This window comes from Eublepharis macularius, chromosome 10, assembly GCF_028583425.1.
Source record: "Eublepharis macularius isolate TG4126 chromosome 10, MPM_Emac_v1.0, whole genome shotgun sequence".
NCBI lineage: Eukaryota > Metazoa > Chordata > Lepidosauria > Squamata > Eublepharidae > Eublepharis > Eublepharis macularius.
The window spans coordinates 15,041,306-15,068,069 of NC_072799.1; the positions used below are offsets into that span (position 1 = coordinate 15,041,306).

At 44.7% G+C, this 26,764-nt stretch overlaps 1 protein-coding gene across 1 annotated transcript in view; it reads left to right on the top strand.

Moving 5' to 3' along the window:
- Positions 1–20,637, top strand: part of BMP3 (bone morphogenetic protein 3) — a 51,788-nt gene extending 31,151 nt beyond the window's left edge. The window contains exon 3 of the mRNA XM_054990607.1: positions 17,468–20,637. Coding sequence (XP_054846582.1) covers positions 17,468–17,659 — 192 coding nt within the window. The 3' untranslated portion in view covers positions 17,660–20,637. The remainder of the gene's footprint in view (positions 1–17,467) is intronic.
- The last annotated feature ends 6,127 nt before the right edge of the window (positions 20,638–26,764 follow it).

Consider the following 26,764-nt stretch of genomic DNA (forward strand, 5'->3'; position numbering starts at 1 on the left):
CCAAGGCTATAAGCCTCTGAATTCCAGTGCTAGGAGGCAACGTTCAGGGAAGGCCTCTAGGCCTGTTTGTTGGCCCTGTAGGACAAGTGGTTGGCCCTTATGTGAATGAGATACTGGGCTAGGTGGGACATTGATCTGATCTAGGAAAGCACCTCTTATGAGGGTTCTGCATATGTCAAAAAATACATGGCTGTGTGGGGCAGAGGGGCAGATCACGCCAGCTGGCTCTGCCCCGAACTGGTCCGTCAGAACGTCTGGAGAGAGTCTCTGCTCGCCCGTTGTACATTTCATGTGACGTGAACGCCGTGATCCATTGCAACGAGAGATGTGACTGAATTTTGCAAGTTTCCTACTTCAAGTTGAATCACCCCCTCCCCATTTCAGTTTTGTTTCTCCCTTCTGAGAAACGAACCCGCAAGTCTTTCTTTTCAGTTTGCAGTTTCTCTTTCCTTGTGTTAAGTTTTCCCCATGAAAGTTAATGCATTTTCAGTGTTAGTTTTTAACAAGCTGTGTGGCAACGATGTACAACTTTTACTTTATGTGAAAGGAAGAACGGTCAACCGCAGCAACAAATCCAAGGCAAACCGAAACCAGTGACCATGGGAAAAAATCTAAAAGAAGCAAACAACAGCCATAGTATATTAGCTTTCACTACAAATTCTATTGGTGTCTGCTGGTGACTACATTGCAGACTTTTCCCAGTCCTTCTCACTCACTCTAGTTATCCAGATTCAGGCCTGATCTAAATACAACTTACCAAGTTTGGGGTTGTCGACTGACAAGATGTCTGGCTTGAGGACCTGCCATGAGTTCATAACTGCAAACAATAAAATGGGTTGCATGTTAGAAAGGATTTTTACAAACATTGTGATGCATTTCCTTCACCCCTTTCTCCCTGCTTGCTTTGGTTGCAGTCATAAAAGAGCCTGTGTGTGTGTGTGTGAGAGAGAGAGAGAGAGCCAAGCTACAAGTGACGAATTACACTTGCCTGGCAAGTGAACAGACTCACACGTGTGTTCCTCCCTGTTCACTTGCCCTCCACGTAGTGATCAAGTGAAGCACAAGTGAATGGCAAGTGAACAGGGAGGAAGACACGTGAGTCTGTTCACTTGCCAGGCAAGTGTCATTCGTCACTTGTATCTTGGCTCAGAGAAGCACAAAACTCCCATCACACACGTGATACAAAGTCCTTGTGTTTTTCCCCTACATGAGGGCTTTATCATGTGTTGATGGAGCCTTATCACATCAGCACCTCGACAAATAAAATTGTAGTAGTTTTATTAATGTTAATAGCAATTTGATCTGGTCTTTCTGCGACCTAACACCAAGGATTTAACATTATGGTCATCTCTTAAGCTCTCTTCTGGGTTAAGGCTGTGTCAGCAGTTCCAAATTTCCACCTTGTAGATTTATAAGGATTTGAATTTAATTTAGAAAGAATCCTCTGGAGGTTCAGCAGAGCCAAGGAACAGCAATATGTGATTATGCATGCACATAAAGATGTGTTATATATAAAACATAATATTTTAGAATAAATCCATCAATTTGGATCCTAGGTACAAAGAGAACACAAAAAAAATGCTCCTTACGGTTAGAATATCACCTGCATTGGTTGTTTCCATCCTGTCACACGGAAATATGGGCAAGTGACGTTTTTATCGCCATGCCAGGAAAAGTGAGAGCTGCTGTAGCACAGTGGTTAAGTGGTTCAGCTGCAAATCAGTGCTTTACTGGTTTATTTTTATTTTATTTTATTTACTTTGCATTTCTATTCCGCCCTCCCTGCGAAGGGCTCAGGGCGGATTACAGCAAATTAAAAATATTAAAATTTTCATTCATACAATATAAAAACAATCAAAATTTAAAAACGTTCAATCATAAATATACATTAATATATAATAAATATAGTGCTGAATCCCAGTACTGCCATGAGCTCAGTAGGTGGCCTTGGGTAAGCCACTCCTTTCAGCCCCAGCGGCCCAGCTTTGTAGTGCAGATAATAATACTAACTTGTTCATCACTCTGGATGACGCACTAATCTGTCCAGAAGAGTGGTATATAAGTGCAGTTGTTGATGATGATGAGCACCAGGGTAGGAAGTGACTTGTCTGGAACACAGTTAGCCTTTTATATAGTAGGAAAGCTTTGCCTGCCAATTTTCTATGTGCAAAGCTGCCATTCCCTGTCCTGGATAGCCCAGGATACCTTAGTCAGATCTCAGAAACTAAGCAGGATAGGCTCAGGTTAGTGCTTGAATGGGAAATAGGGTTCCCAGGTACCTACTAGTTTGCCCCATCTCCATCATTCGTTGGTGATCTGCGGGAGGTGGCAAGCCACCCAGTGATCACCTGCCACCCACGGGCAACCCAGACAAGCATGCAGCGCATGCACTTCTGGCAGGGTGTAACAGTGATGCGACTTCTGGAAGTGACGCCATTGTGCTGGCTGTGGGAGTGCATCCGTGCTTCGCATGGAGCTGATTTTGGCCCCAAACAATGCGGGAAGCACGGGAGCATCCCCACAGCCAGCACAATGATGTCAGTTCCAGAAGCGATATTGTCATCACACCCTGCTGGGAGCATGAGCCCAAAGTAAAGAACACCAGGGCATACCACCACCCACCCATAGTAACCATAATGGGAAACCATCAAGGAAGTCCGAGGTTGCTGTGCAGAGACAAGCAATGGCAAACCACCTCTGCTCATCTCTTGCCTTGAAAATGCCATGAGTTGTCGACATAATTCAGCTACAACTTGATGGCACCTTTCACACACAGGGCTGCTATTAAAGATACAAGAACAAGGCAATAAAACACACACATATGTAGGCTTGCCAGGTATCCCCTTGGCTGATTGCTGATGCTGTCCACTGCTATTTCAAGAGGCGGCAAGAGAAAATTAAAAATGCTGCCGGCATCTATGCCGGTAAATCCAGGGCTTTTTTTCAGGGGGAACGCGGGGGAACGGAGTTCCGGAACCTCTTGAAAATGGTCACATGGCCGGTGGCCCCGCCCCCTGATTTCCAGACAGAGGGGAGTTTAGATTGCCATCTAAACTCCCCTCTGTCTGGAGATCAGGGGGCGGGGCCACCGGCCATGTGACCATTTTCTCCGAGAGCCACCCACTGAGTTCCACCACCTCTTTTCCCAGAAAAAAGCCCTGGGTACACCACTTCCAGAAACAACCCAGAAGTGACAACGGGTGGCTCTAGGAGTTGCAGAACCCCCACCATGCCACCCCCCCCAAACCTCCTGCTATTTGCCCGGCTTAGTTTGGCACCTGTACGTACAAATTATATGCCATGAGCCACATTCTGAAATAATCTATTTCTTTTGGGAAGATTTGTTGCCTTGTGGCCTTCTGGGTTTTAAAAAAAACATATCTATAGACTTACTTATTTTAAGCTGCCATTTGGCTTGCTTAACGCCTCCGAGGGCACTGAACAGTACAACAAGAAGATTATTTACATAAAAGCACAAAACAGAGCAGGTTAAAGCATCAACCACATAATCCCAAAAAGTTTCTGAAAAGAAATATGGTTTCCCCTTCTTCCTCGCAGTCTGAAGGGACCAGTGGACTTCTTAGAAAGGGATTCCACAGAAAATGTGGAGTTGAAATTCAATTTAACTTAATTGAAATTGAAATTTCAATTACTCTATTGAAATTATGAAGCAAAGAAAAGAGAAAGAGGCCTTCTACAGTCCTTCATAACAACTTGCCTATACTCAGAGTTATAAATAAAACCTGGTTTGGAACTGCTGTTTCTCTAGACAATACATTTCCGCACAGGCATGCACTGGTTATAACGTGCTCCCCGCAGAGACACATCGGCTGAGGGGAACTGCTTCATTTTTAAAGAAGAAAGCACAAAGGAGCTCAGAATGGCACCACAGGGTGAGGAAAGGCTCCTGCCCTCCCCCAATGCTGTTTTCTCACATGAAAAATGTGTGTGAGGGGAGTTATTTCACTGATTTTGTAGCTCCATGTGGAGAATCTGTGCTGGTTTGTGCAGGAAAATGGCTTTGGGGGAGGCAGGAGCGCTCCCTCTCCTTGAGGCCCTGTTCTGAGCTCATTTGAGCTCTCTTTTTGAAAATGAAGCAGTTCCCCTCGGCTGACATGCATCTGCAGGGAGCATGTTAAAACCAGTGCATGCCATTGCAGAAATGTGTAATCTAGAGAGACCCTCGGATTCTTGTACCCTGGAACTATAATAAAACATGGAATAGTCAACTGATCAGTGAATTAGTTTGTGGCAACCTTCTGGAAAGGGGCTGTAACTCATCATTGGTTTGCATGCAGAAGGCCCCAGGTTCAGTCTCCATCAAAGACTCGGGTAGCAGGCTAGGGCTGCCTGGTATCTCAGAGCCAAGCTACAAGTGACGCCTGACACAGGTTGGACACTTGTCCGCTTCCCTCAAGTTTTGATGGGGAATGATGGGACACCCACAGCCGAGAGAGGCTGGTAGGGTTAAGAGACAGCAAGCAGCAGCATGCACCTTGAATGGATAATGGCAAAGAGAGTGCTGAGAGTTTTTAGGTGGGGAAGCGCTGAAAGTGGGTTGGCTGCTTTGGTTGCTCCCTGGGGATATAGTGCCTGTTTTCTGGAGTCTACTTGCCTTTCACTATATGGCTTCTGTGTTTGTAAAATATCAAATAGTGACACATTATTTAAAAAATGGCACCATGACTCTACAGTGCTTCCTCAAACTAAACCTGTGTCTCCGAGCTTTTTGCTGCTTGGGGAAGGGAGGGAAGCTAACAACTGAACAAAAAAGGCAGTTTAACAGTTGGGAGGGGAATTTGGGGAGTGGAGCATTGCCTTACTCAGCTGCATTGTGCTGACACTGGAACTCTTGTGCTAATCCTATAAGGCACACACACAAATACTAAAATTCAACAAATTAAAAAGAAATGGCTGTGCGGGGGTGGGGGGAGCAATTTTGAAGGGATTTGCTGGCCGCGTTCAGACTGTGTTTCTTCCAGATGTTAAAGAAAATTTTTCCTTTGCAAATGGATATGGTATCCTTCAGGCAATGCCAGAAAGTTGCTTTCTGTGCCTACGGCTGAGAGAGCTGGGCTCCCTCGGAAAGGGTCTATATCACATGCTTGCTGAACTGGACGACCTGTTGACAGTGAATTGCTAGCAGCTGTCCCAACTCAGATTTCAGACCTCACCATCTCCTTCCTTTCTCCTACACAACAGCCTGCAAGCTTTTGTGACCTTAGTTAATTCCAACCTGTTACAGTTATTTATTATTTTTATCAATCCATATAGCACCATCACTGGTCATGGTGGCGGAAAGCGCCATCAAGTCATAACTGACTTACGGTGACCCCTGCTGGGATTTCCAAGGCAAGAGATGACCGTTTGGCCTTTGTAGGAATTACTCGCTGAGAGGGCCAAGGCTCCCAGTTCTTCTGTGTAGGTTTGCCATTTGGGGGCTGCGCCCCGTGCCTGCATCTCTTGCCACCCCAGCATCTGAGACTGCGTACTGTATTTGTGCAGCAGTGTGTGTGGGGGGGGAGGGGGGCAGAAATTTGCCAACAGACCACCCTCTTTTCTTTGGCAGCCATTTTAAAATAGTGTATCTGTATATTGGAAGTTTATGTGGTGCGGAGAACAGCTACTGGCATTTCAGAATTTGAAAGCATTTATTTTAAAATGAAGAATGTTCACATGTGTACCCACTAGCATCACAATAGATTGAGCAAGAGATCCCAAAAGAAAGGTGTAAACACACTATGTGATGGTACAGAATGCCATCAAGTCATAACTGATTTATGGTGACACCCACCACCCCACCGCCCCCAGTGAGGTTTTCAGAGCAAGAGACTAACAGAGGTGGTTTGCCATTGCCTGCCACTGCAACCCTGGTCTTTGTTAGTCTCCCATCCAATTACTAACCAAGGCCGACCCTGCTTAGCTTCTGAGATCTGACAAGATCAGGCTCACCTGGGCTATCCAGGTCAGGATATGTGCCCTAGCTGTTGTTGTTTTGAGGCAGGCTCTTTAACTTAAAAGGGCTACAGCTCACTGAGAACTTCCTACTACTTGTAGTCCTGGTTCAGGCCTGCCGCCCTTCACCTGGCCCATTAATAGATTAAAAACATTTACAGTTAATCTTGCTGTTGAATTTCTAGTTGATTGCAGTTAATATTGCAGTTGAAATTCAATAGTAATATCTCTGTCCAAATGGACATCTTTGTTTATGCTTTGTCTGAAATAAAAAATGGCATCTCTGTTGCATATAAATGCCGTAGAAGAAGCAAATACATTAGGAACACCAGCTATGGAAAAGTAGATGAAACAGAAAACTCAAGAAAAACAAAAAATGAAATATCTGACCATGTTTAATTTAGACAGAGGACGGAAGGCAGCTGTGGCTGTATCCTTGGTATCCAATCAGAGGCAGAAAGCAAGTAGTGGCTCCTGCTTTCTATTCTTGTTTCCAATTAGCCACTAACCAGGAACGTGAACAGGTGGCAGTGACAGGGCCGGATCTAGGGTTGCTGGCGCCCAGGGCAACCCAAGTCCGGCTTTCTCTCCTGTGCATGCGTAGCACATACACTCCCGGCGCTGCGTGATGATGTCACTTCTGTGCTGCCTGTGCGGCAAGCCGGCCACCCCGGTGCACGGTGTGCCGCGGAGCTGGCGGGGGCAGCGCAGGTGGCTGAGCGGAGGGCTGGGAGGCCACCTGCACCATTTGCCTGCCCCATTGACATGGCGGCCGGCTTGCCGCGCGTTCCCTGTCCTCCCAGCCCTGCGTTCAGCCACCTGCACTGCCCCTGCCAGCTCCAGCATGCTCCCGGGGGCTGGCAGCTGCGCCCAGTGCCCCCTCTTTGGCAGCGGTGGGGGCAGACTATCCCCCTGCCCCCACCCCCCATCGATCCGGCCCTGGGCAGTGAAGCGTCAGCTGCTGCCACCCAAAGGGAGAGGACAAGCAAGTGAATGGAAGCTTCCTTGGTCCAGAAAATGATGGACAGGTTTTTCATGGGATTGGCTGCTGGGAATATATTTTCCTCCATATTGAAATACCTCAAACTCCCAGTTCGTTTCTAAGCACAGGTCAAAGAGTTAATGTTGAGGTATAAAAGCCGTAAGCAATCTGGAACTGGGGTGTCTTAGAGACTGCTTGCTATCGTATTACTGCAAAAGGGCAACCCCATTAGTCTATTACAGTAAAGTCAAACAGAAGTTCAATGACAACTTAAAAGACCAACAACATTTATTTCTATATGAGTTTTTGCATTTCACTTCCTCAGATATGTGGAGGGAAAGCAAACTAAGAATTCTACCTCAGGAGAACACTACAAAGGGAGTTGTTGGGTGTGAATTCCATGAGTATTTCATTTGTAAATTCTCTATGTAAGTGGCTAGAACAGGATTAGCAGTTACAAACGGACAAGCAAGGCGATGAAGTTTACTCAGGGAGAAGGTTAAGTGAAAATTAATTGATACTGGTAACAAGGCTATGATAGCATAAAACATGGTAAGAACAGCCCACTGAAATTCCTAAAAAGTGGATCATGTAGAGCAATTAGACACTGTAATAAGGAAACAACTTCCATATGAACCTGCCTGTCAGTGAACTGCTAGATCAGAGGCCCGTCTCTGAATGTTACACCCTCTCTGGCCTTCAGAGCTGAGTAGAGTTGCCAGGCCAAGCCTGGCTCCTGGGGGAGGTTTGGGTGCAGAGACATCAGGACCACCCACAATGAAGGGAAAATTTCTTGGGGGGGGACTCTCCAAGTGTACAGAAAAATATGACTTCATAAATGAACCAAAAGGCAGGGAATAGGCTTAAGGAAGACTGAGTAAACTTCAGGATGCAAAAAAATATGTTGAGGCAATTTTCACTCAAAGGAAAAAAAATGGCAGGGGAGATTAATCTGTTCAAATCTCTGACTGCATATATAGACTCCTCACAGGGAATTTGGGATTGTGCGTCTTACTGGAAGGGATTCCAAATAGTTTTTCTTCCCCATTCAATTTCTTGTGAACAGACTCTTGGCATCTAGTCTGTAAGTGACAGCTTTTTTTAAAAAAAAACCTCTTTAGTTTGGCCTTTTAATGGTGGGTTTTTGTTTTCATTTGGATAACCTTTTTCCTGGTTTTAGATTAGTAGACTACATTGAGTGTTAATTTTTTAGTGGAAAAGCAGAGCAGAGAGGTGATAGTAGGGATCTGATAAATACAATAAATATTTTTAAAGCTTTTCTAGGAGATGAACTCACTGAACATTCACTTGAGCCCAACAGTATTGAAGGTCAAATCCTTTCACGCCAGTTCTGCCCATACTTCTCAGAACTGAGCTCCACTTTTTTTCCTGAATTATAATTGGGGTTGCAATTCAGTCTTGCATGGAAGCATGTGTTTAGAATGAGCAAGAGTAAGAATTAGGTCAACCCCGCTGTTCCTGAATGAGTCGCTGACTGGAAAGAGGCAAGCCCAGAACAGTGACTCATGCAGAGATGCAAAGAGCAGCTTCTTCTGGACTGAGGAGGAAGTAATGTTGCTGTGTTTCTGTAGTGTAGGACTTAATGGCACTACTCACCCCAAACAGAAGCAGGTTTGAATGTGATAGACAACCATTCAGAGACACAACAGCTAGTCTCCTCAGTTGGCTAGTATTGGGGCTCACAGGAACCTGGAATTAATTAATTAGTTTAGGTCTCAACACGGCCTAACAGACCAGTTGCTACCAGGGCCACAAGCAAGTTACACCCTTCACCTACTGGGGCCAAGCTGCTGCTGCTGAGGGAGCAATGTGGACCCTGGAGAAAATGCCAGTCCCCTCCCATGCCACTGATGGCTGAGAATGCTCTGAGCCCATGCAGTGCACTGTCACTCGCCTCATTGTGGCACCCCAAGCAGTTGCTAGAGTGGGTTGGCCAGAGAACCAGCCCTTCACTAGTGCTCAAGCCAGGATTTCCCCCCCTTTCTTGCTGGTGGGAGAAAAATGGGAGGGAGGGTTAACCATAGAGTTTTCGGCAATGCCTAGAGTAGTCCTCCGCAACATCATGCCATCACTTCTGGATTACACACTAGTAACATTGCACAACTGCATGACCAAAATCATTTTGGTGTATCTTGGCAAACACAGTTCAGGGATCATTTAGTTTTGCAGTACATTTTATGTGTGTGGGGTGGTGGTGGTGGTTCTTTCTGTGTTAAATAAAATAAGCATTCTCTTTTTCTCAAAATTACTTTAACTCTTTTGAAAGGACCAAAGATTCTCCATAAACTTGGGAAAGCCTTTCAAGATCCTCCTGATCTCACCTCACTTACATTCGTTCCTTATTGTCTCACTCTCCTTTGTGCCATTACTTGGTTCCCCTGTCCTTCTCTTCCTTGTTTGGTTTCCATTAACCTTCCCTTGAGTAGAAAGGAAACGTGCGTTGTCAGATACTATTCTTCCTTAACAGTCTTACTTTCTGCTAGCTCAGTGGCTTTGGTCTCTGAGGCCATGCTGTAACATAGAGCTAATTCAGATACACAGAAAGCACTGCAGGTGGAAAACCCATAGATTGGAGTGCTTCCCCCTCCTCCGCATAGCTGCTGTATATGGAAGCCTAATATACATCATCTTTCCCAAAAAGAAATCTTTCTTTTCTGCCCCGGAGCTGTTCTCTGGTTACTGTCCCACACCACCAAATATAATAAGACAGTTTGTGTGTGTGTGTGTGTGTTTGTGTGTTCAAACTCAAGTAGACAGCTTGGTTGAAAGAGGATAAAAGACTATTTTGAGTCCTGTGGTTCAGTGGTAGCATTTTAAGATTTTTATCAGAGAATGACAGTAAGGAAGTTAAAACAAGCAGGAGTTTCGCATTTTAAGGATGAACACATTTTTATTCTAGTTTAAGCTTTTACGGACTAGAGCCCACTTTATCAGATGCATGAGATGGCCATATCCTGACAGATGGATATCATATATCCAATTCCAAACTGGGCCATGGACTATAATTAATAGGTTCACAGACATTATGAAAGTCCCAAGTTTGCAGAACAATCTGAAATCTTAAAAAACAAAGAAAAAATTGCAGCGCCTCAAAAGAATAGGAACAGTGCCTGTAGCTTTAAGAAAAGAATGCCCACTAAGCTCTCAGTGGCCATTTTTGAGGTTGCTAGGCAACCACAACAATATTGCTGAACATTCTAAGCCTTGGTTTTTGTAAAGCAAAGCCATGCAGAGAGCAGGGTTGGATTTGGAGACCAAAAGAGGCCTGGAAAGGATCCCATGAGATAGCCCCTCGAGTCCTTGTGGGTCCCCTGCTTGTATACTCACATATATACATCTGTGTATAAACACAAATGAACACATATGAACAAAATCTGTAAGCAGCAGGGTCATTGGGCCGTGAAATACATGATATACATGAAACGAAATTCCACATGTGCTGGGGGTGCTTTAATCCAAGCATATTTTTTATCCTTCTCCCTCCCTCACTGACCAGTGCTTTCCCAAATGACATTCCTAGTCAGCTATTTGTGATAAAGCAGAATGAGCCAATACAGCCCCTTTAGTATCCTTTTGATTGTCTGGTTGTTGGTTTCAGTTCTCCTCATTTTCGCTGCTGTCACCGATGATTCTTCCACAACATTCATATGGTATTCAGCTTGTGCATCATCTGTGCCCAGCTGAGATCCAAATAACATGGAGAAGTTCATTCGTTTTATGGGAGTAATTGGGTATGAGGAATGAAAAACTAGATTTGTTTCTTATCAGGTTGAGAAATGAAGAGAATGAGGATATTTGAATTGAACAGAATGGCTTTTGAAATCTGGTCTAATCTAGGATTGGCAGCTCCGGGTTGGGGAATTCTGGGGATGGACCCTGGGGAGGGGGGCAGGGTTGGAGGGACCCCAGTGGGGTATAGTGCCGTAGAGTCCACTCTCCAAAGCAGCCATTTTCTCCAGGATAGATGATGATCTCTGTAATCTAGAGATCTGTTTTAATTAGAGAAGACCCTAGTTTTACCCTATTGTCAGGATGGGGGAAAAAGAGCCCTTGGCTTTATCTCCGGGACCAGTCTACATTCTGCACCGAGTCTTCCTTTGCATAATCATGTACCACTCCATGCTATGCCAGTTTGAGAGCCAGTTTGGGGTAGTGGTTAAGAGCATGGGACTCAAATCGGGAGAGCTGGGTTTGATTCCCCCCTCCTCCGCTTGAAGCCAGCTGGGTGACCTTGGGTCAGTCTATCTTAGCCCCACCTACCTCACAGGGTGTTTGCTGTGGAGATAATCATAACATACTTTGTAAACTGCTCTGTGTGGGTGTTAAGTCATCCTGAAGGGCGGTATATAAATTGAATGTTGTTGTTGTTGTTATGCTTAATTACTAAGCGGTAAGACCCAGTATGTTCAGTGGGGTATACTAACAAGTAAGTGTATATAGGACTGTGGAATCAAAAAAGATACTAGGGCTGATCCAGTCAGCATCTTCACTCAGTCTTGTCCAGTTCACCTCCTTGGGCAAATCCACATGTCCCTGTGCATCCCGGCGTTGTGGTAAACGTTCGCTAAACTTCTGGAAGTAGAGCATCTTTCTAGCGCGATTTCTGACTCATCGCGCGATGAGTCAGAAATTGCACTAGAAAGATGCTCTACTTCCGGAAGTTTAGCGATCGTTTACCGTGACGCCAGGACGTGTGGATTGAGCCCTTATTAGAGGCAATTTTGTGTAGTGGTTAAGAGCGGCAGGACTCTGATCTGAAGAACTGGGTTGGATTCCCCACTCCTCTACTTGAAGCCAGCTGGGTGACCTTGGGTCAGTCACAACTTCTAGGCGCTCACTCAGCCCTACCCACCTCACAGGGTGATTGTTATTGTGGAATTAATAATGACATACTTTGTAAACCACTTTGAGTGGGGTAAGTTGTCCTGAAGGGTGGTATATAAATTGAATGTTGTTGTTGTTGTTATTGTTGTTGTTGTTGTTGCAACCCCTGTCCCATGCCAGTTCCACAGTCCCCAACATAACTTCATTTTTAACTAGCAGAAAAGTTTGTTGGATCCAGCCCCTTATTTCAGCCTGCCAAATGAATGTGCAAAAGTTACTAGCCCAGAAATATTAGCAGCCCATCTATCCAAGCGTATGGGTTATTAGAAATTTGTGGTGCATTTATAGACACCCCCGAACACACATGCAAATTACTATTTACAGTGGTGGCCTTGGATGATTGCCTAGAAATGATTCTCACTTGCCCCAGGCAAATGGGCTTCTCACAAGCTTGTTCAAATTTCTTTACTAATTTTCCAAATGACATATAAACTTAAAAGTCCTATTAAAAATGCAGCAAGCATAAATTCATAAACATTCATTGGAAGAGCAGAAGATTAAGAGTCATACCAGATGATGTGCTAGAAGATGTGGGTTCGGATCTTATCTGTGTTTTGAAATGGGACATTTCAGCCACTGGGGGGCTGATTTGGATCGGGGCTGTAGTGTGGTGGGAAGGGAGGGAGTTAACTTGTTTCCTGTGTGTGGTTTCACCAAAGCAACTACATGTATTTTTCATAGGGTTGCCAGGTCCCCCTACCCACTTGGCGGGAGGTTAGAGGCCCAGCACCTACCTTTTAAAGTTCATCACGTGCGCGCTCCCGGCCTGCATGATGACATCACTTCTGGGAAGTGACATCATTGCATAGGCCACATGCTGCCCTCCCGCCCTGGGAGAGCTTCCTCCCCCCCCACCAGCCAGGTAAGTGGGGGCAGGAGGTGGAGGGTGGGAGCGGGGGATCCCTAATTGTTCAGCTATTCCTTCTGTAAGTGAAATAGATGGGTCAAGAGTGTGTCTGCCTAACAACATGCATGGATATATACAGGGGTCATTTCATAGAAAAAGAGCTGGAGGAACTCATTAGCATAACTCATTAGCATATGTCATGCCCCTTGACGTCACTGGAAGTATGTCAGTAACATAACTGATTTGCATATGCCACACCCCCTGACATCACCTATCCTGGCTGTTTTGGACCCAATCCTGGCCATTCAGGGCCAAAATTGGGCCCAAAATGGCCGAAAAGGGGCACAAAATGGTCAGGATCAGGCCGCTGCTGAGCGGGAGAGTGATCCACCACCCATCAGAGGCCCAATCTGGGCCGTTTCAGTCCCAATCCAGGCCGAAATGGGCCCAAAATGGCCGAGAGTCAGGTGGGTGGGGCCACATATCACCTCTTTGGGGAACTGCCGGAACTGCATTCCTGCATGTCCCCCCTCGAAATGAGCCCTGGATATATATACATGAGGTTGCGGTTGCCATTGGCCCGTCTGGGTTGGTACTGTCTGCTTTGACTGGCAGCAGCTCTCCAGGATCCCAGGCAGAGAGGTCTTGCCCATCACTTACTGCCTGGCCCTTTTTTCCCCTGGAGGTGCCAGGGATTGAACTGGGGACCAGATGTTCTACCACTCAGTCAAGCCACTGCCCAAACAACCGCTAGCAAAACTAGGCAGAAAGGGAAGCGTTAAACCCTCCCACACAAACATTGTGGCCCTGATTTGAATCAGTATCTCAGCTGCACTGAACTGTGAAAAAACTGCTGGGAAGATCCCGTCAGGGATCTAAGTAAGCAGCCCCAGTATTAATGATTTAGTAAGCAGGAAAAGAATTCAAATGCAGATTCGTTTCTTGCTTGATGATGAAAAGGAAGTAGCTTACAGAGTTTCTTGGGGATGAAATTCTAGAAGATGGCAGATATTACTGTCTAAATACCCATAAAAACCACAAGTAGAAAACTAGCACATCAGGGGAAAACTTTGTGTTCTCTCCCTGTTTTTCCCCATGCGGGGAATTACCATGTGGGGTGGGGACGCTGTTATTAGCTTGCATTCAAACATGCAGCTCCTCTACCTATAGAAATGGCTGAGTTACAAGAGATTCGCAATGCCATCTTAAGTGGAGTTACCCCCTTTTAAGCCTATTGACTTCAGTGACTGTAGAAGTTTGTAACTGCTTAGCATGGCACTGTGAAGCGTCTCTCAGACAAGGAAAACCAAATATGTTACACTTAAAACCTCAATTCACATGAGCCTAACATATATGGAATAAGTAGCTGCTTCCAATCCACTCCCACAGAGGAGTGATATTGTATATCAGGCCAGCAAATATCTTTGCTGCTGTTGTGTGTGTTAAACCAAAGAAGCAGGAAAGAAAATAATAAGCTTGCAACCCCATTAGGAAAATCTAATAGACTTTGGAGAAGCTCGGCCTCCCAATAAAATAGGTCCCGTACACATCTTCTGCTCTCAGTCCTTTGCCGCTTGTAAGATACAATGGATATTTCATGAATCTCTAATGTAATCATGCGGTGGCTGCATTCAATCAGCACCCTTCATTTGTGCACAGAAGTCCTGGTTTAAGCTGTATTCCTACAGAAAAAATATAAGTAGTCTGTGAGAATTGTCCTTCGTCTGTTTTTCAGCTTTATTTTATTCCTTCTTTACGATTGTTGAAATTCTGGAAAAGTTTCCTAAGAAACCAAGGCAATATGGTTTAGGTTTTCATTCCATAAGGTTACCTCAAATAACTATACCGTTGGAGGCTGTTCCCCTTTCAGTACTTTAGAAGTCAAAGAGAGATTTCCTTATGAATTGAGACACCTCTGTCATCTTTCAGCAAATTTTTAAAGGCAAGCCTGAGTCTATTCTGCTTTGGCCCCTTTTGGAGCAGGGAGAAATATTTCTTAAATCCCTCATGTAATCTTTTGTCGTTGGCATTCCCTCAAAGCCAGAGGTCCTTAGAAATCTGTCGAATGGAAAGAAAAAAATCACATCTCTTGTGGAAATTAAAAAAGAAAGCACTAACCTGGTCTACAGGCACTGAATCAATAGAGTACACTTTGCAGCTAAGGCTAGAAGGGCCGTAGCCATCAGCTCCTTGGCAAAGAAGGAAGGGGCTGTTTGACTAAACCCATCTCCCTTCTGATCAGCTGATGGGCAGAATTCCAGTTTTGCTCAAGCAGGGCTCAGAATGCTGAAATGGGCAGGCATTCATTCCCCCTACAGCTGTTGTGCCTGTGTCTGTACAATATTGTCCCTAAATGGATTGGAGTAAATGAATCTTTTGAAAAAACTTGTTTCAATGTAGTAGTTTATTAAATTGCTACCAAAATCACAGTAAACTGTCTTACAGAACATATCACAATATTACTTCTAAATCAGATCTAGTATACCAGTTGCATGCTTCCTGGAGGAACAACGGGAGATAATAGAGGGATCTCAAATGTCCAAGGGACTGGCCGTTCTATCCAATTCTGGGTCATTCTTTATAGTTGGCCAGTACTTAAACCAATGCTGCTTTCACGTGCTGACATTTCTCCATGTAACAATGCAGTATTCACGTGGCAGTTTTCCTCCACATTTTATTTGCCTTACCCTTCATTTCTCCCCACCTCCTTGATTTGTTTTCACCATTATACTGAGGACTGGTGTGATATCGTGGTTACAGTGTCAGACTAGGACCTGAGACAACCAGATTTGAACCCCTCATTCAACCTGGAAACCTGCCAGGTGACCTTGTACCCATCACAATCTCTCAATCTAGCCTACCTTCACAAGATTGTTGTTGTGAGGATTAAGGATTAAGTAAAGGAGGGAGGAACAATGTGAAAAGCCACTTTGGGTCCCCGCTCAGGGAGAAAAGCGGGGTATAACTAAATAAGCATTAAAATAAACATATGCCAGTGGAGGTATTTTCAATCTTTTTAAAAATGGAGAATTGCTAGATTGCTATAGCACAATAATGGTATAATGCTCTGATGCTATAACCTGTTAACTCTTCTGATGTTCCACTTTCATTTTTTAAAAAGTCTGTTTTCATCAGATATAGTGAAATAGCATGCGGTTATTTTGTGTGTGTGTGTGTGTGTGTGTGTTTGTGTGTGTGTGTGTGTGTGTGTGTGTGTGTGTGTGTGTGTTTAAATGCTTGGTGTGGTACAGATGAAGAGTGGGGGTGAAAGAGAGGGATAAGTGAGTGAGATGATTGGCTGATGACTGAGTGTGGGCGCAGTGAACTGCAGTTTTAGTTACTGAGCAGTGAGAGAATTTTTAGTCAGGGAAAAGCAGGCATGCTGTGTGCAGCCTGAGGGTGTCTATGTGTTTTGGAGAGAAATATTGATTCTAGTTCAGTTAGGCAACCTGTGTGGAAGCCTGAACTTTGTGTATCTGTGAAAGAACTTTCATTCTGTCTGAAGAAGGCAAACTGTGTGTGCACCTGAGAGAGAAAGTTTATGTATATCTGTGTGACTGAGCCTATGTAAAGAAACTTTAAGAACGGAGAACTATCTTTAAAACCATCAAGCTTAAGTACTAGTGTGAAAACGATACGCTTTTTAGAAAAAAAGTTTATTTGGGGTTTTTTTTCCATCACAGAGTATATGTTATTCCTATTTATCCCATTCCTATTCTCAGGGCCACATAGTCCCACGAAGGAGCCTGACACTTGGGCACGTTATTAAAGGGGAAATTTAAATTAACTATTTTGGAATATAATTCCTGGTGGCAGCAATCTACCCAGAGGGTGTAAGAAGAGGGCTAAAGGCAAAATCTAACTGAAAAATAAAAGGGTTCGTACAATAGCACAATAAGGAAGCAGTGTTCAAGTATTGAAGGCAGTATTACTGCATTATGCCTCCAATGTAAGTGGCATTTTTATTCCGCTTTTCTCCCAAGGGGTGCAAGGTGGCATATGGGACCACCTCTCCCCATATGTTCCCCGGAGGTCGCTTCAATCAGCTAATAAGCAGTTGCTGATGGTCCCTGGCCCCAGGGAGGTCCGTCTGGCCTCTACCAGAGCCAGGGCCTTTTCGGTCCTGGCTCCGACCTGGTGGAACTCTCTCTCTGAGGAGACTAGGGCCCGGCAGGATTTGTTATCTTTCCACCGGGCCTGCAAGACAAAGATGTTCCACCAGGCATTTGGTGGGGGCTAGGCTGTCCTCTCGCCGGCCATACCACTGAAGACCCTCCACCACCCATGCAGGAGCTCATAAGTGTGACGCAGGGCTTGATGTAAGAGCCAAGCCCTGTGCCTAAAATACCGTATTTTAATATTTATATCCGCCAATTGAGAAATTTTTAGTGTATATGGAATAGTGTTTTAATGTTTATTTATAATGTTTTTATTGTTTTTAAACTGTATGTACAAATTGTATGTTGTTATACCGCCCTGAGCCTGTCTGACAGGGAGGGCGGTCTAGAAATGCAATAAAACAAACAAACAAACAAATAAATATGTGTCTCCCCTTTCCTTTGTTAGCCTCACAACAGCTCAGCGGGGTAGGCTAGGCCGACAGAGTTCCGCTGGCCCAAGGCCACCCCGAGAGCTTCTTAATGCGGTAGGAGAGTTGAAGCCTAGCCTTCGTGGTCAGTCTTGACTCTCGGTCCCTGCCCTTTACTGGCTTTGCTGCTGTAGAGATTGCCAGCCCTGTTGACCTTCGTTTCAGCCTCTTCCTTCTTCTCTTCTTGCAGGCCTTAAAGCCATCCAACCATGCCACCATCCAAAGCATAGTGAGAGCTGTGGGGGTCGTCTCCGGGATTCCCGAGCCTTGCTGCGTCCCGGACAAGATGTCGTCTCTCAGCATCTTATTCTTTGATGAAAATAAGAATGTGGTACTCAAAGTTTATCCCAACATGACAGTGGAGTCTTGTGCGTGCAGATAACATTTTTCCTTAGCCCGCGGAGCCTTATCTGCGTCCATACTTCCAACCCTGCTCATTGACTTTGCTTAATGGTTCCTCCACACACACACACACACACACACACACATTTTGCACTGCCAATGCATTTCATTCTCCAAAGTTTTATAAACAGTATGAATGAATGGAAGAGCAGAAGGCAAGAAGGAACAGACCCACTTAATTCCAGAACATGGAAGGATCCGACTGTAACTTTCTTACTGTGAGGATATGGAGGGGCGGGGATGGGGTGAAAGACAACAGCAGCACAGGTAACAAACTGTTTGTGTTGCAAGATATTCATGGTGGGAAACAAGACGTCTGCAGACAACTTGATCGTGATGATTTGGAGGTTGGCTGGAGGAGCCTTTTTGGAGAAAGATTTTCTAGACCGCCAAAATCATGAAGGCTTTGCCCATTCTTCCAGAGACTCTCTTCCTAATCCAATCCTTTAAAAGAGTAAGAAAATCAAGTTTGAGACATTTCTTCTTGACGTAGATCTGTGTTACACTGACAGTGGCAGTGAACCCCTGAAATCACATCCCTGTCTTCAGTGCAGCAGAACGAGGAGAGGCGGCAGAACCTGGTCTGTCAGGGGATACCCACAGCCAGCTGCTTTGTGGTAAAGTTACTACAGCCACAACCCCCTTTATTCTGGCAGTGGGCCAGGGGTCTCCAATCTTTTTGAGCCTGTGGGCACCTTTGGAATTCTGACATGCAGCGGTGAGCACAACCACAAAATGGCTGGTGCAGGAGGTAGAGCCAACCACAAAATGGCTGCCACAGGAGGTGGAGCCAACCACAAAATGGCTGCCACAGGAGGTGGAGCCAACCACAAAATGTCAAGGAGTGAGATTATGCATAACTTTAAAAGTAACTCCTCAGCATTTCAGGCAGAAGCTCTGCTCAACAGGACACTTTTAAAAATGAACACACAGTAGTGCAGTGAAAATCCTTGTACTGTGGTGGCAGCTGTTCCTGAAGCAACTTTTTAGAAATCTTCAGAGCCAACCAGACTTTCAGTGGCCAATCAGAAGCCCTGCTGGGCAAAAGCCCCACTTGGCCCCCGTCCACTTTCTAAAAACAATTGGTGAATACCAGGAAAGGTGTTGCCAAGTGCCGTGGAGCACACAGCCACCACGTTGGGAACCCCAGCAGTAGGCCTTTGTTTAAACATGACACTTGGTAATTTTTTTTTAATTCCACATTAACCTGTGCAGGGTTCCATATGCACAGTATCATATTTAAACTGCTTTGTTTTTATCTGTATACGGAATATTTACACTCCAGTACAATCCCTGGCATGTTAATATGGCATGCCCGGGCACTGTAGTATGCGGTATCTAGACCAGCACCACAGTTTTAAAAGAAACCTCTCTGACGAAGAGTGTCATGTCGTCCTGAGGAATACTGGTATGAAGAGAGCTTGTGCTGTCAAGTAACAGGGTGATACAAGATCCATTTTGGCTTGCTAGTGGTCAAGTCCTGAATCTTTTTGTAGCTTCCTTGAATCATTTGGAGTCAAGTTGTCTTACATTGTGAGCTTTGTATGAACCATGGAATGGATATAGAGCCCAGTGAAGTGAATTTCCTTAGCCATCACCATCTCACGGTGCACATGGAACACCAGGAATCTCCAAATGTGACGCGTTTCCTAGCACCCATTTGTTGCTTCCCCAAATTAAATAGTCCTTGCTTCCCTCCACCTTGTTAGAGCAGAGAAAGTGCATCAGAAGAACCTAGGAGAAGAACCCAGAAGACACCTTCATGTCTGCAAGGAGCACCCATTCAGTAGACTACTGTCTCCATCGTAAGAGGATGTTTTGACTTTCAGCCTTGCCAGTTTGTGATTGGCCTCCAGCCCTAGATGGATACCATCTTATTGTATCCAAGTCATTCTCAAAATTCCAAAATGCCCAGAGGCTCAACGAGATTGGAGACCCTTGCAGTATACTCTCTACCTTTGAGGCTCAATGGTCTAGCCATGAGATTGTCTTTACTTTGGAGAGCCATCAGTTTAGCAGAAATGAAGTCATTAGCCCGTGATCTCATTCCCCCCACAAGTCTTGTCTGAGGAATAGGGGACCAGTGGCCAAGTATAACAGTAGCTTGGTTTCCCTACTTCTAGCCCATTCCAATGAAAAGGAGGACCGCCTGCATTAGGCTAAGGGTGGTGGCAGTAGTGTCCGCCACCACACATCCTTGCGCGTTGTAGAGCTTGGGTACCTTTCAATGGCTATGCATCACACAGAAGATCCTAAGTGCCTCCCCGTCTCTTATAATGAAGCCCGGTGAGCTGCTTTCTTGCAGCTAAAGCGCTGCAGAATGGGACTTCGACACTTTAATTTCCAGCTCACCGGAGATAACGCAGCTTCAAAGGGCTGAATCTTTTCTTATTGAGAAGCTGGTACATTCATTATTAAGCTATCTCCTTCTCCATGTAAAAAAAAAAATTAAAATAAGACTTTGTACATTTTTTTTTACACTTAGGAAATTAATGCTTGTACAGTTGGCGTCAGTAAAGTAAAAAAGCCAAAGGATATTTGTATATGGAAAGAAGCTTTTATTAATGCCTTTAATTTATTTTATGTCTGTTGCCTTCCTGTGTGTTCATTTCCACCTTCTAGTATTATTAACACACACTGGTTTTCTACATTAATTTTTAGAGCTGCAAGTCTTCCCAACCAAACGTGCATGTCACAGACACACTGGGAAGGATATTTTTTCACTACTGATGTATAAGCTTGCTTGTCTCATGTCTGTGCCCCTCCTTCAATAATAGGATTTTTTCCCCACTGCAAACTACTATGTGCAAGATTGTGTAAAAAAAGAAAGAAACCCACACTTTTCATGCAAGGCTTAGTTTTCTTTCTTGATTCCTGATAACTAGAAAGAATGTTTATTCTATGCAAGCTTGTTTGAAATAGAATAAAGTAAAATACCAGCCTTTGTTTGCAAAGGGATCTTGTAGGTGCAGAGTTTTAAACAATGGCTTGTTGAGTCTTGCAACTGATCAATTTACTTATTTATTTACAGAATTTATATCATGCCTTTTCATCCCTGCTAAGCTGGCTAACAGTGAAAAGCAGAGCATTATAAAACATATCATGAAATGAAATCTGGCCCTCAAGTCATAGCTGACTTATGGCAACTCCTGGTGGGGTTTTCAAAGCAAGAGGCTAACAGAGGTGGCTTGCCATTGCCTGCCTCTGCAACCTTGGTCTTCACTGGAGTTCTCCCATCCAATTACTAACCAAGGCCGACCCTGCTTAGCTTCTGAGATCTGATGAGATCAGGCTCTCCTGGGCTATCCAGGTCAGAGTGTAAAACACAACATAAAGTCAATTAAAATTAACATACATATGTAAGAACCAGTAATTAAAACACAGGGCAAGAAGGAGCAATCATGGAGGGAACACCAAGTCTTCACCCGCTGGCAGAAGACATCGATGGAAAGGCATGGATAGATGGACACCCGTTGTGCAGGAGTTCCATGATTTTTGTGCCAAAACTGAGAAGTCCCTCTTGGGTGCCACCCACCTAATCTCAGAAGGCTGGGGCACTTGAACAAGGGTAGTGACCCGGTAGGATTTTATGGGATTAGGTGGTCATTCAAGTATGCTGATCCCAAACCATATAGAGGTTTAAAGATCAGCACTATTAACTTGAACCGGGCCTGAAAACAAATTGGGAGCCTGTGTAGACCGACCGAGTGATCGGGTCTCTCCAACACTCCAGTCAACATCCTGACAGCAGCATTCTGTACCAAGTGTGGTTTCCAAACATTCTTCGAGGGCAGCCTTACACCAGGCCATCTGTGCAACTGAGGTGGCAAGCTAATCATTAAATAGAAGGACTATATTTTTTTAAATTAGGATAATTCTCTCACCCTTGCAATAGCAATTAGAAAGAGGGAAGAAGTTGTCTCTTGCACTCAGATTTACTGAGAAGTGGAATAAATATTGGGTAATGTTTAACAGCTGATCTCAAATTTCTGCTCTCCGGGATACCTGAAAAAGCATCGGATACAGCACCTGCTGAAGTGGTTGGCTTGTCTTCAAGCCTTTCCTCCCCACACCATTTAACTCAAGCAGAGACTTGGCCCGTTGGATTAGAACATAATTTTGTTGTCAAGCAGAAGCAGTGCACCGTGCCTTTAATGGCAGAGTTCTTCTGTGGGGCTTGAGTACAGGTCCGGAGAACAATGTTAGGATTCTAAAGTGGATGCAGTCGTCTCTGGTTCCACTGCAAACATCAATTATTGGGCAGATTCCAGTGGAAAATTACTACATGTTTGCAACACAAAAAGGGTTGGTTTATGAGAACAGGAGTCTTTGCAGTCTGTTGCACCATCAAAGGAAACAAGACGTTAAAGAAGAACGTAGCATTTCATAAAACAGCTTTTCAAAGATCCCCATGTGGTCAGGGACAGGGCGGCAGCCGTCCTTTATGTAAGATTTCCAGAGATCAAAGTTCTCCTTTCAATGCACATTCCAGGTTCTCCCAAAACGTAAGGTAATAACGATGTTAAACTTCAAAGGCCAACTCCCCCCCATTATGTTAAAAACAGGCAATTCAGGTAAGAGGGAGAGATAATATTTATTTATATGTGTTCATTTATGCTATAGTAAAGTACATGTTGCTTAACCTAAGATGCTCTCAAGAAGAGAAGGAGACTCTCAGATTGTCTGGGAAGGTGAACATTTCACTTGAACACAGAGTAGTGCAAAGACCTTCAAAGTTGGGCACGCTCCATTGGATCAGCTCAAAAACCCACTGAATACAGCCTGCAGTGCCAACACTGGTTAAAAGGCAACAACCATTCTCCATCATTGGTTTCTTAGAGCCAAGCTACACGAGTCGAATTACACGAGCATGTGAAGGGAGTCGCACCATTCATCGGGAAGCTGAGTTTTAAAAGTGATTGGAAGGCTTTGTTAATTTCGCCTCTCTACAGAGCCAGGGAGATTGCTGCTGAGGGTTTGTTTATTTCCTCTTTGCCTCCTAGATGGGGAGATGAAACTGACAGCGCCTTCTGGAGGCAAAGAGGAAATTAACAAACTCCCCTGAGCAGCCATCTCCCTGGCTCTGTAAAGAGGGGAAATTGACAAAGCCTTCCCATCTCTTTTAAAACTCAGCTTCCCTTAACATTGGGACTCCCTTCATGTGCTCCTCATGTAATTCATCTCTTGTAGCTTAGCTCTCATTCCCAGCACTCAAAGGTATACTGCCTCTGAACATGAAGGCTCTATTTAAGCACAATGAAACACATTTGTAAGAGCCATCCCGTATGAACGTGTCAAACCCTTTTCATACCCAGATGCATTTCGGCAAGACGGTAAACTTCAGGTTCCAAACTTGGATAACGATGTCCTCGTTCGCTTACGCATGAGCCTGCCCATCAGCTTCGAACTGCGTTGAAGGACCTGATAGGGGCATCCTCACCTGAGGCATGAAAATATGGGCCTTGGCAACTGTTTCACCCAGCCTATGAAATTCCCTCTCCGAACTTTGTCCCTCCTCTTCCCTCACAGCGGCTGGTTACTAAAGATCATCTGGTTTTTAAATTTTTAAATGTTTTAAAATGGTTCCCAATCACTGGTTTTATTCTGATTTTTTTTTCTTATTGGTATTTATAGAACTACAATTGGAACTGTTTTTCCTATTTGTTGGTAAATGCTTTGTAAGCAACTCTAGTGCGTGCGGAATAGAAATGTTTTAAAATAGCAGCAGAAGAAAAAGAAGAAAATTTCATAGCCAGGAGAATTTTACCCCACATCAACTGCCACTGTGTAGTAAAATGGTAGAATTAGGCAGTTACATATATACAGCCATATTTAACCTACTCGTTTTCCTTTATGTAACATAAGGTGTAATGATTTTCTTTTTTTATAGTCTTTGCCTGTGGACCTTTAATTCAGCTCCTCCTTACATTATCTTTACACTTTTACCTCAGGAGGGCTTTGGTCACAGCCAACACTTTCTATTTCCACTCACACAGAGCTTCAGTTGTGCTCTCCACTTTACCTTTTTGTTTGTGTGACCTATATATTGCTGTTTCCCAGGTTTTCGCTGCTGCCAAAGGCTTTTGCTTTAGATCTCTTCTGCATAACTGGTATAACAGGAAGTCTTGTTATAAATGGTAGTTTGGCAGAACCGTCAGCGTGTGAGGGTGGTTGCGATTTTAAAAAGGCATCTTTTTTTGCTTAAAAGTAGAATTTACTTATCAGTACATAAGCTTGATGGTTGCAGAGTACTGAAGAGTTTATTGGTTTTAGAAAAGCAGGATTTGAATCTAGTGGCACTTTAGAGACCAACAAGATTTTCAGAGTGTAAGCTTTCGAGAATCAGAGCTCCCTTCTTCAGAAAATACTTATGCTTGATGGTTTCAAAAACAGTTATATTTTCACAGACCCTGTAACAAAGACGTATTTTCCACATTAAGCCAACAGAAATAAAATACTCAAATTTCTTTACATGCAAAACGTTACACACTCCCGGGGTCATCCATCCAGGCATTGTCCAGGCCCAGAAATCTGCTAATCCAGCTCTCTCCCAACCACATCTGGGGGAGGCTGGACTTCTGTTACTAGAATTATCCATTTTCTTTTCTTTTTGCACCAAAATTGTAATGCACTTGTGCCAATAAAAACACACTTATTCCCCCGTCCCGCAGATGGAACATTCATTGCTACTGAGATTTCTGCATGGTCATCAAAGGCTCTTTCCAGAGATTATTTATAATTAGTGATAAATGACACTATTCCCTACACTCATACTCCCAAAACCATGTTGGCACTTTTGCGTCCTTTAACAAAAAAAAGTTGGGAGACTTTGAGTCCCCCCTGCTGGTTCTGATCCGAAACGGCATGCTTAACCCAGCAGAAATCATGTCATTTGGCTAGAGAAGACGAGAGCAGTTATCTGGCCTTTTCTTTCAATGCCCTGGTTGATCTTTGGAATGAAGAAATGACCCAGGCAATTGACACAATTACTGTTAGGCATCCTCTATCAAGTTTAAGAGATTGCTGCCTTTTGGTCTACGGAGAGGTTGCAGATAATGAAAAGACAAGATGGCTAGAGCGCTGGTGAAGGAAAACTTGTGACGAATCTGAGAAGGCATGGGCTAAAGCTCATTTTAAAGCCTACTCCGTGGTAGTGATGACTGCAAAGAAAAAACATTGCTAGAATTGGTTATAGATCCAGAGGAGTTAGCTGTGTTAGTCTGTAGTAGCAAAACAGTAAAGAGTCCAGTAGCATCTTAAAGACTAGCCAACTTTATTGTAGCATAAGCTTGCAAGAGCCACAGCTCTCTTCTTCAGATGCTGCATCTGACAAAGAGAGCTGAGGCTCTTGGAAGCTTACGTTACAATAAAGTTGGTTAGTCTTAAAAGTACTACTGGACTTTTTGCTATTGCTACCATTGTATCCACACAGTGTAGACCTGAGAGACGTTTCTGGATGGTCAGGGTCCTTTCTGGCCTGCAGGAGGAGGAGGAATGCTGTGCAGCCCTCTGCAATCTTTTTGCACAATGCTTTTTGGATTAAATCTCTTGCATCTGTTGTAACTTGGACTCTACATTAGCAGTGATGGTCAAACAGTCCCGGGGTGCTGAATTGTCCAATTGTGTGAGATACTTTTCAGCTTGTTCAGTCTGAGGACATGGACGGGATTCGGGGAAGTTTGAAACCTGCTGCCTGCATGTACTACCCTTGCCCCTCCTGGTGCCTTACATCTGCTGGGGGGGGGGCGTCCAGGAGACTGGGAATGCCTCCATGAGAGAGGGAGTGGTCGCTGCTGCATCGAAGCAGGAAGTGGCCATGCACCATAAAAGAAACCTATTCTGGACCCGGAAGACTTGGATAATGTGCTGTTGAGCAAAATAACTGAACGTGGGGTGGCTGGGCAACTAACTTCAGGGTTTCTTGAATAAAGCCGATCGTTTGGATCTTTTCAAATCTAGTTTCAGGCCTGGATATCGGACTGAAACAGCATTTTTCACCCTAATGGGGGACGTGTGCTGGGACATGGATTGCGGGGGGAGGGGGCAGCGGCAACCCTGACCTTTTAGCAGCTCTCGGTGCCATTCATTGTGGCATCCGTCTGGACTGTCTTTTAGAGTTCGCATTGGGAGGCAATAGTTTTGCTCCTACCTCCAAGACAGGTTTCACAGTGCAGTGCTGGGGGGCGACTGCAGCTCCACCCCTTGGCCTCCGGCTTACAGGATCCCACAAGGTTGCATCTTGTCCTCTCCGCTATCTTCTCCATGCAATTTCTGGGAGAAGTCAACTGGATATTTGGGCTGAGTTGCCACCAATATCTATCATGTATCAAGTACAATATCTATCATGTACTTCCTGCAAATCCCAGAGAGGGTGTGGAAACTGTGAACAGGTGCCTGGAAACAGCCTGGAATGAATGAGAGCTAGCAAGCTGGAAATCCTCAGAAAACAGAGGTGCTATAGATGGGGGAAGGTCTGACCCAAGAATGGGGACATTGCCTGTTCTGGATGGGATGCACTCCCCTAAAGCAGGAGGTTTGTACCTTGGGGTGCTGCTGGACCTGGGCCTCCTGTTGAATTAAACAGGCAGCAGCCGTGGTCAGGATTGCCTTTTACCCATTTTGCCTAGTAAGCCAGCTTTCTAGATGGGAACCCTTTCTAGATGGGAAATATCTTGCCACTGTGGTGCATGCCCTGATAGCAGTTAGATTAGATTACTACATTACACTGTTTGTGGGGCAGCCCTTGAAGACTGTCTGGAAGTTACCATTGGTACAGGCGGAGGCTGCCAGAATGCTGGCTGGAGTAGGTGATAGGGGCCATATTATACATGTTCCATCTACACTGGGTCCCAACTTGCTTTCGGGTCCAGAGCAAGGTGCTGGTATGTATGTGGTATGTATGTATGTAAGTGGGGGTGGAGAGTGCCCTCGAGTCAAAGCTGACTTATGGTGACCCCTGGTGGAGTTTTCATGGCAAGAGACTAACAGAGGGTTTGTCATTGCCTGCCTCTGCAACCCAGATCTTCGCTGGTGGTCTCCCATCCAAATACTAACCAAGGCCAACCCTGCTTAGCTTCTGAGACCT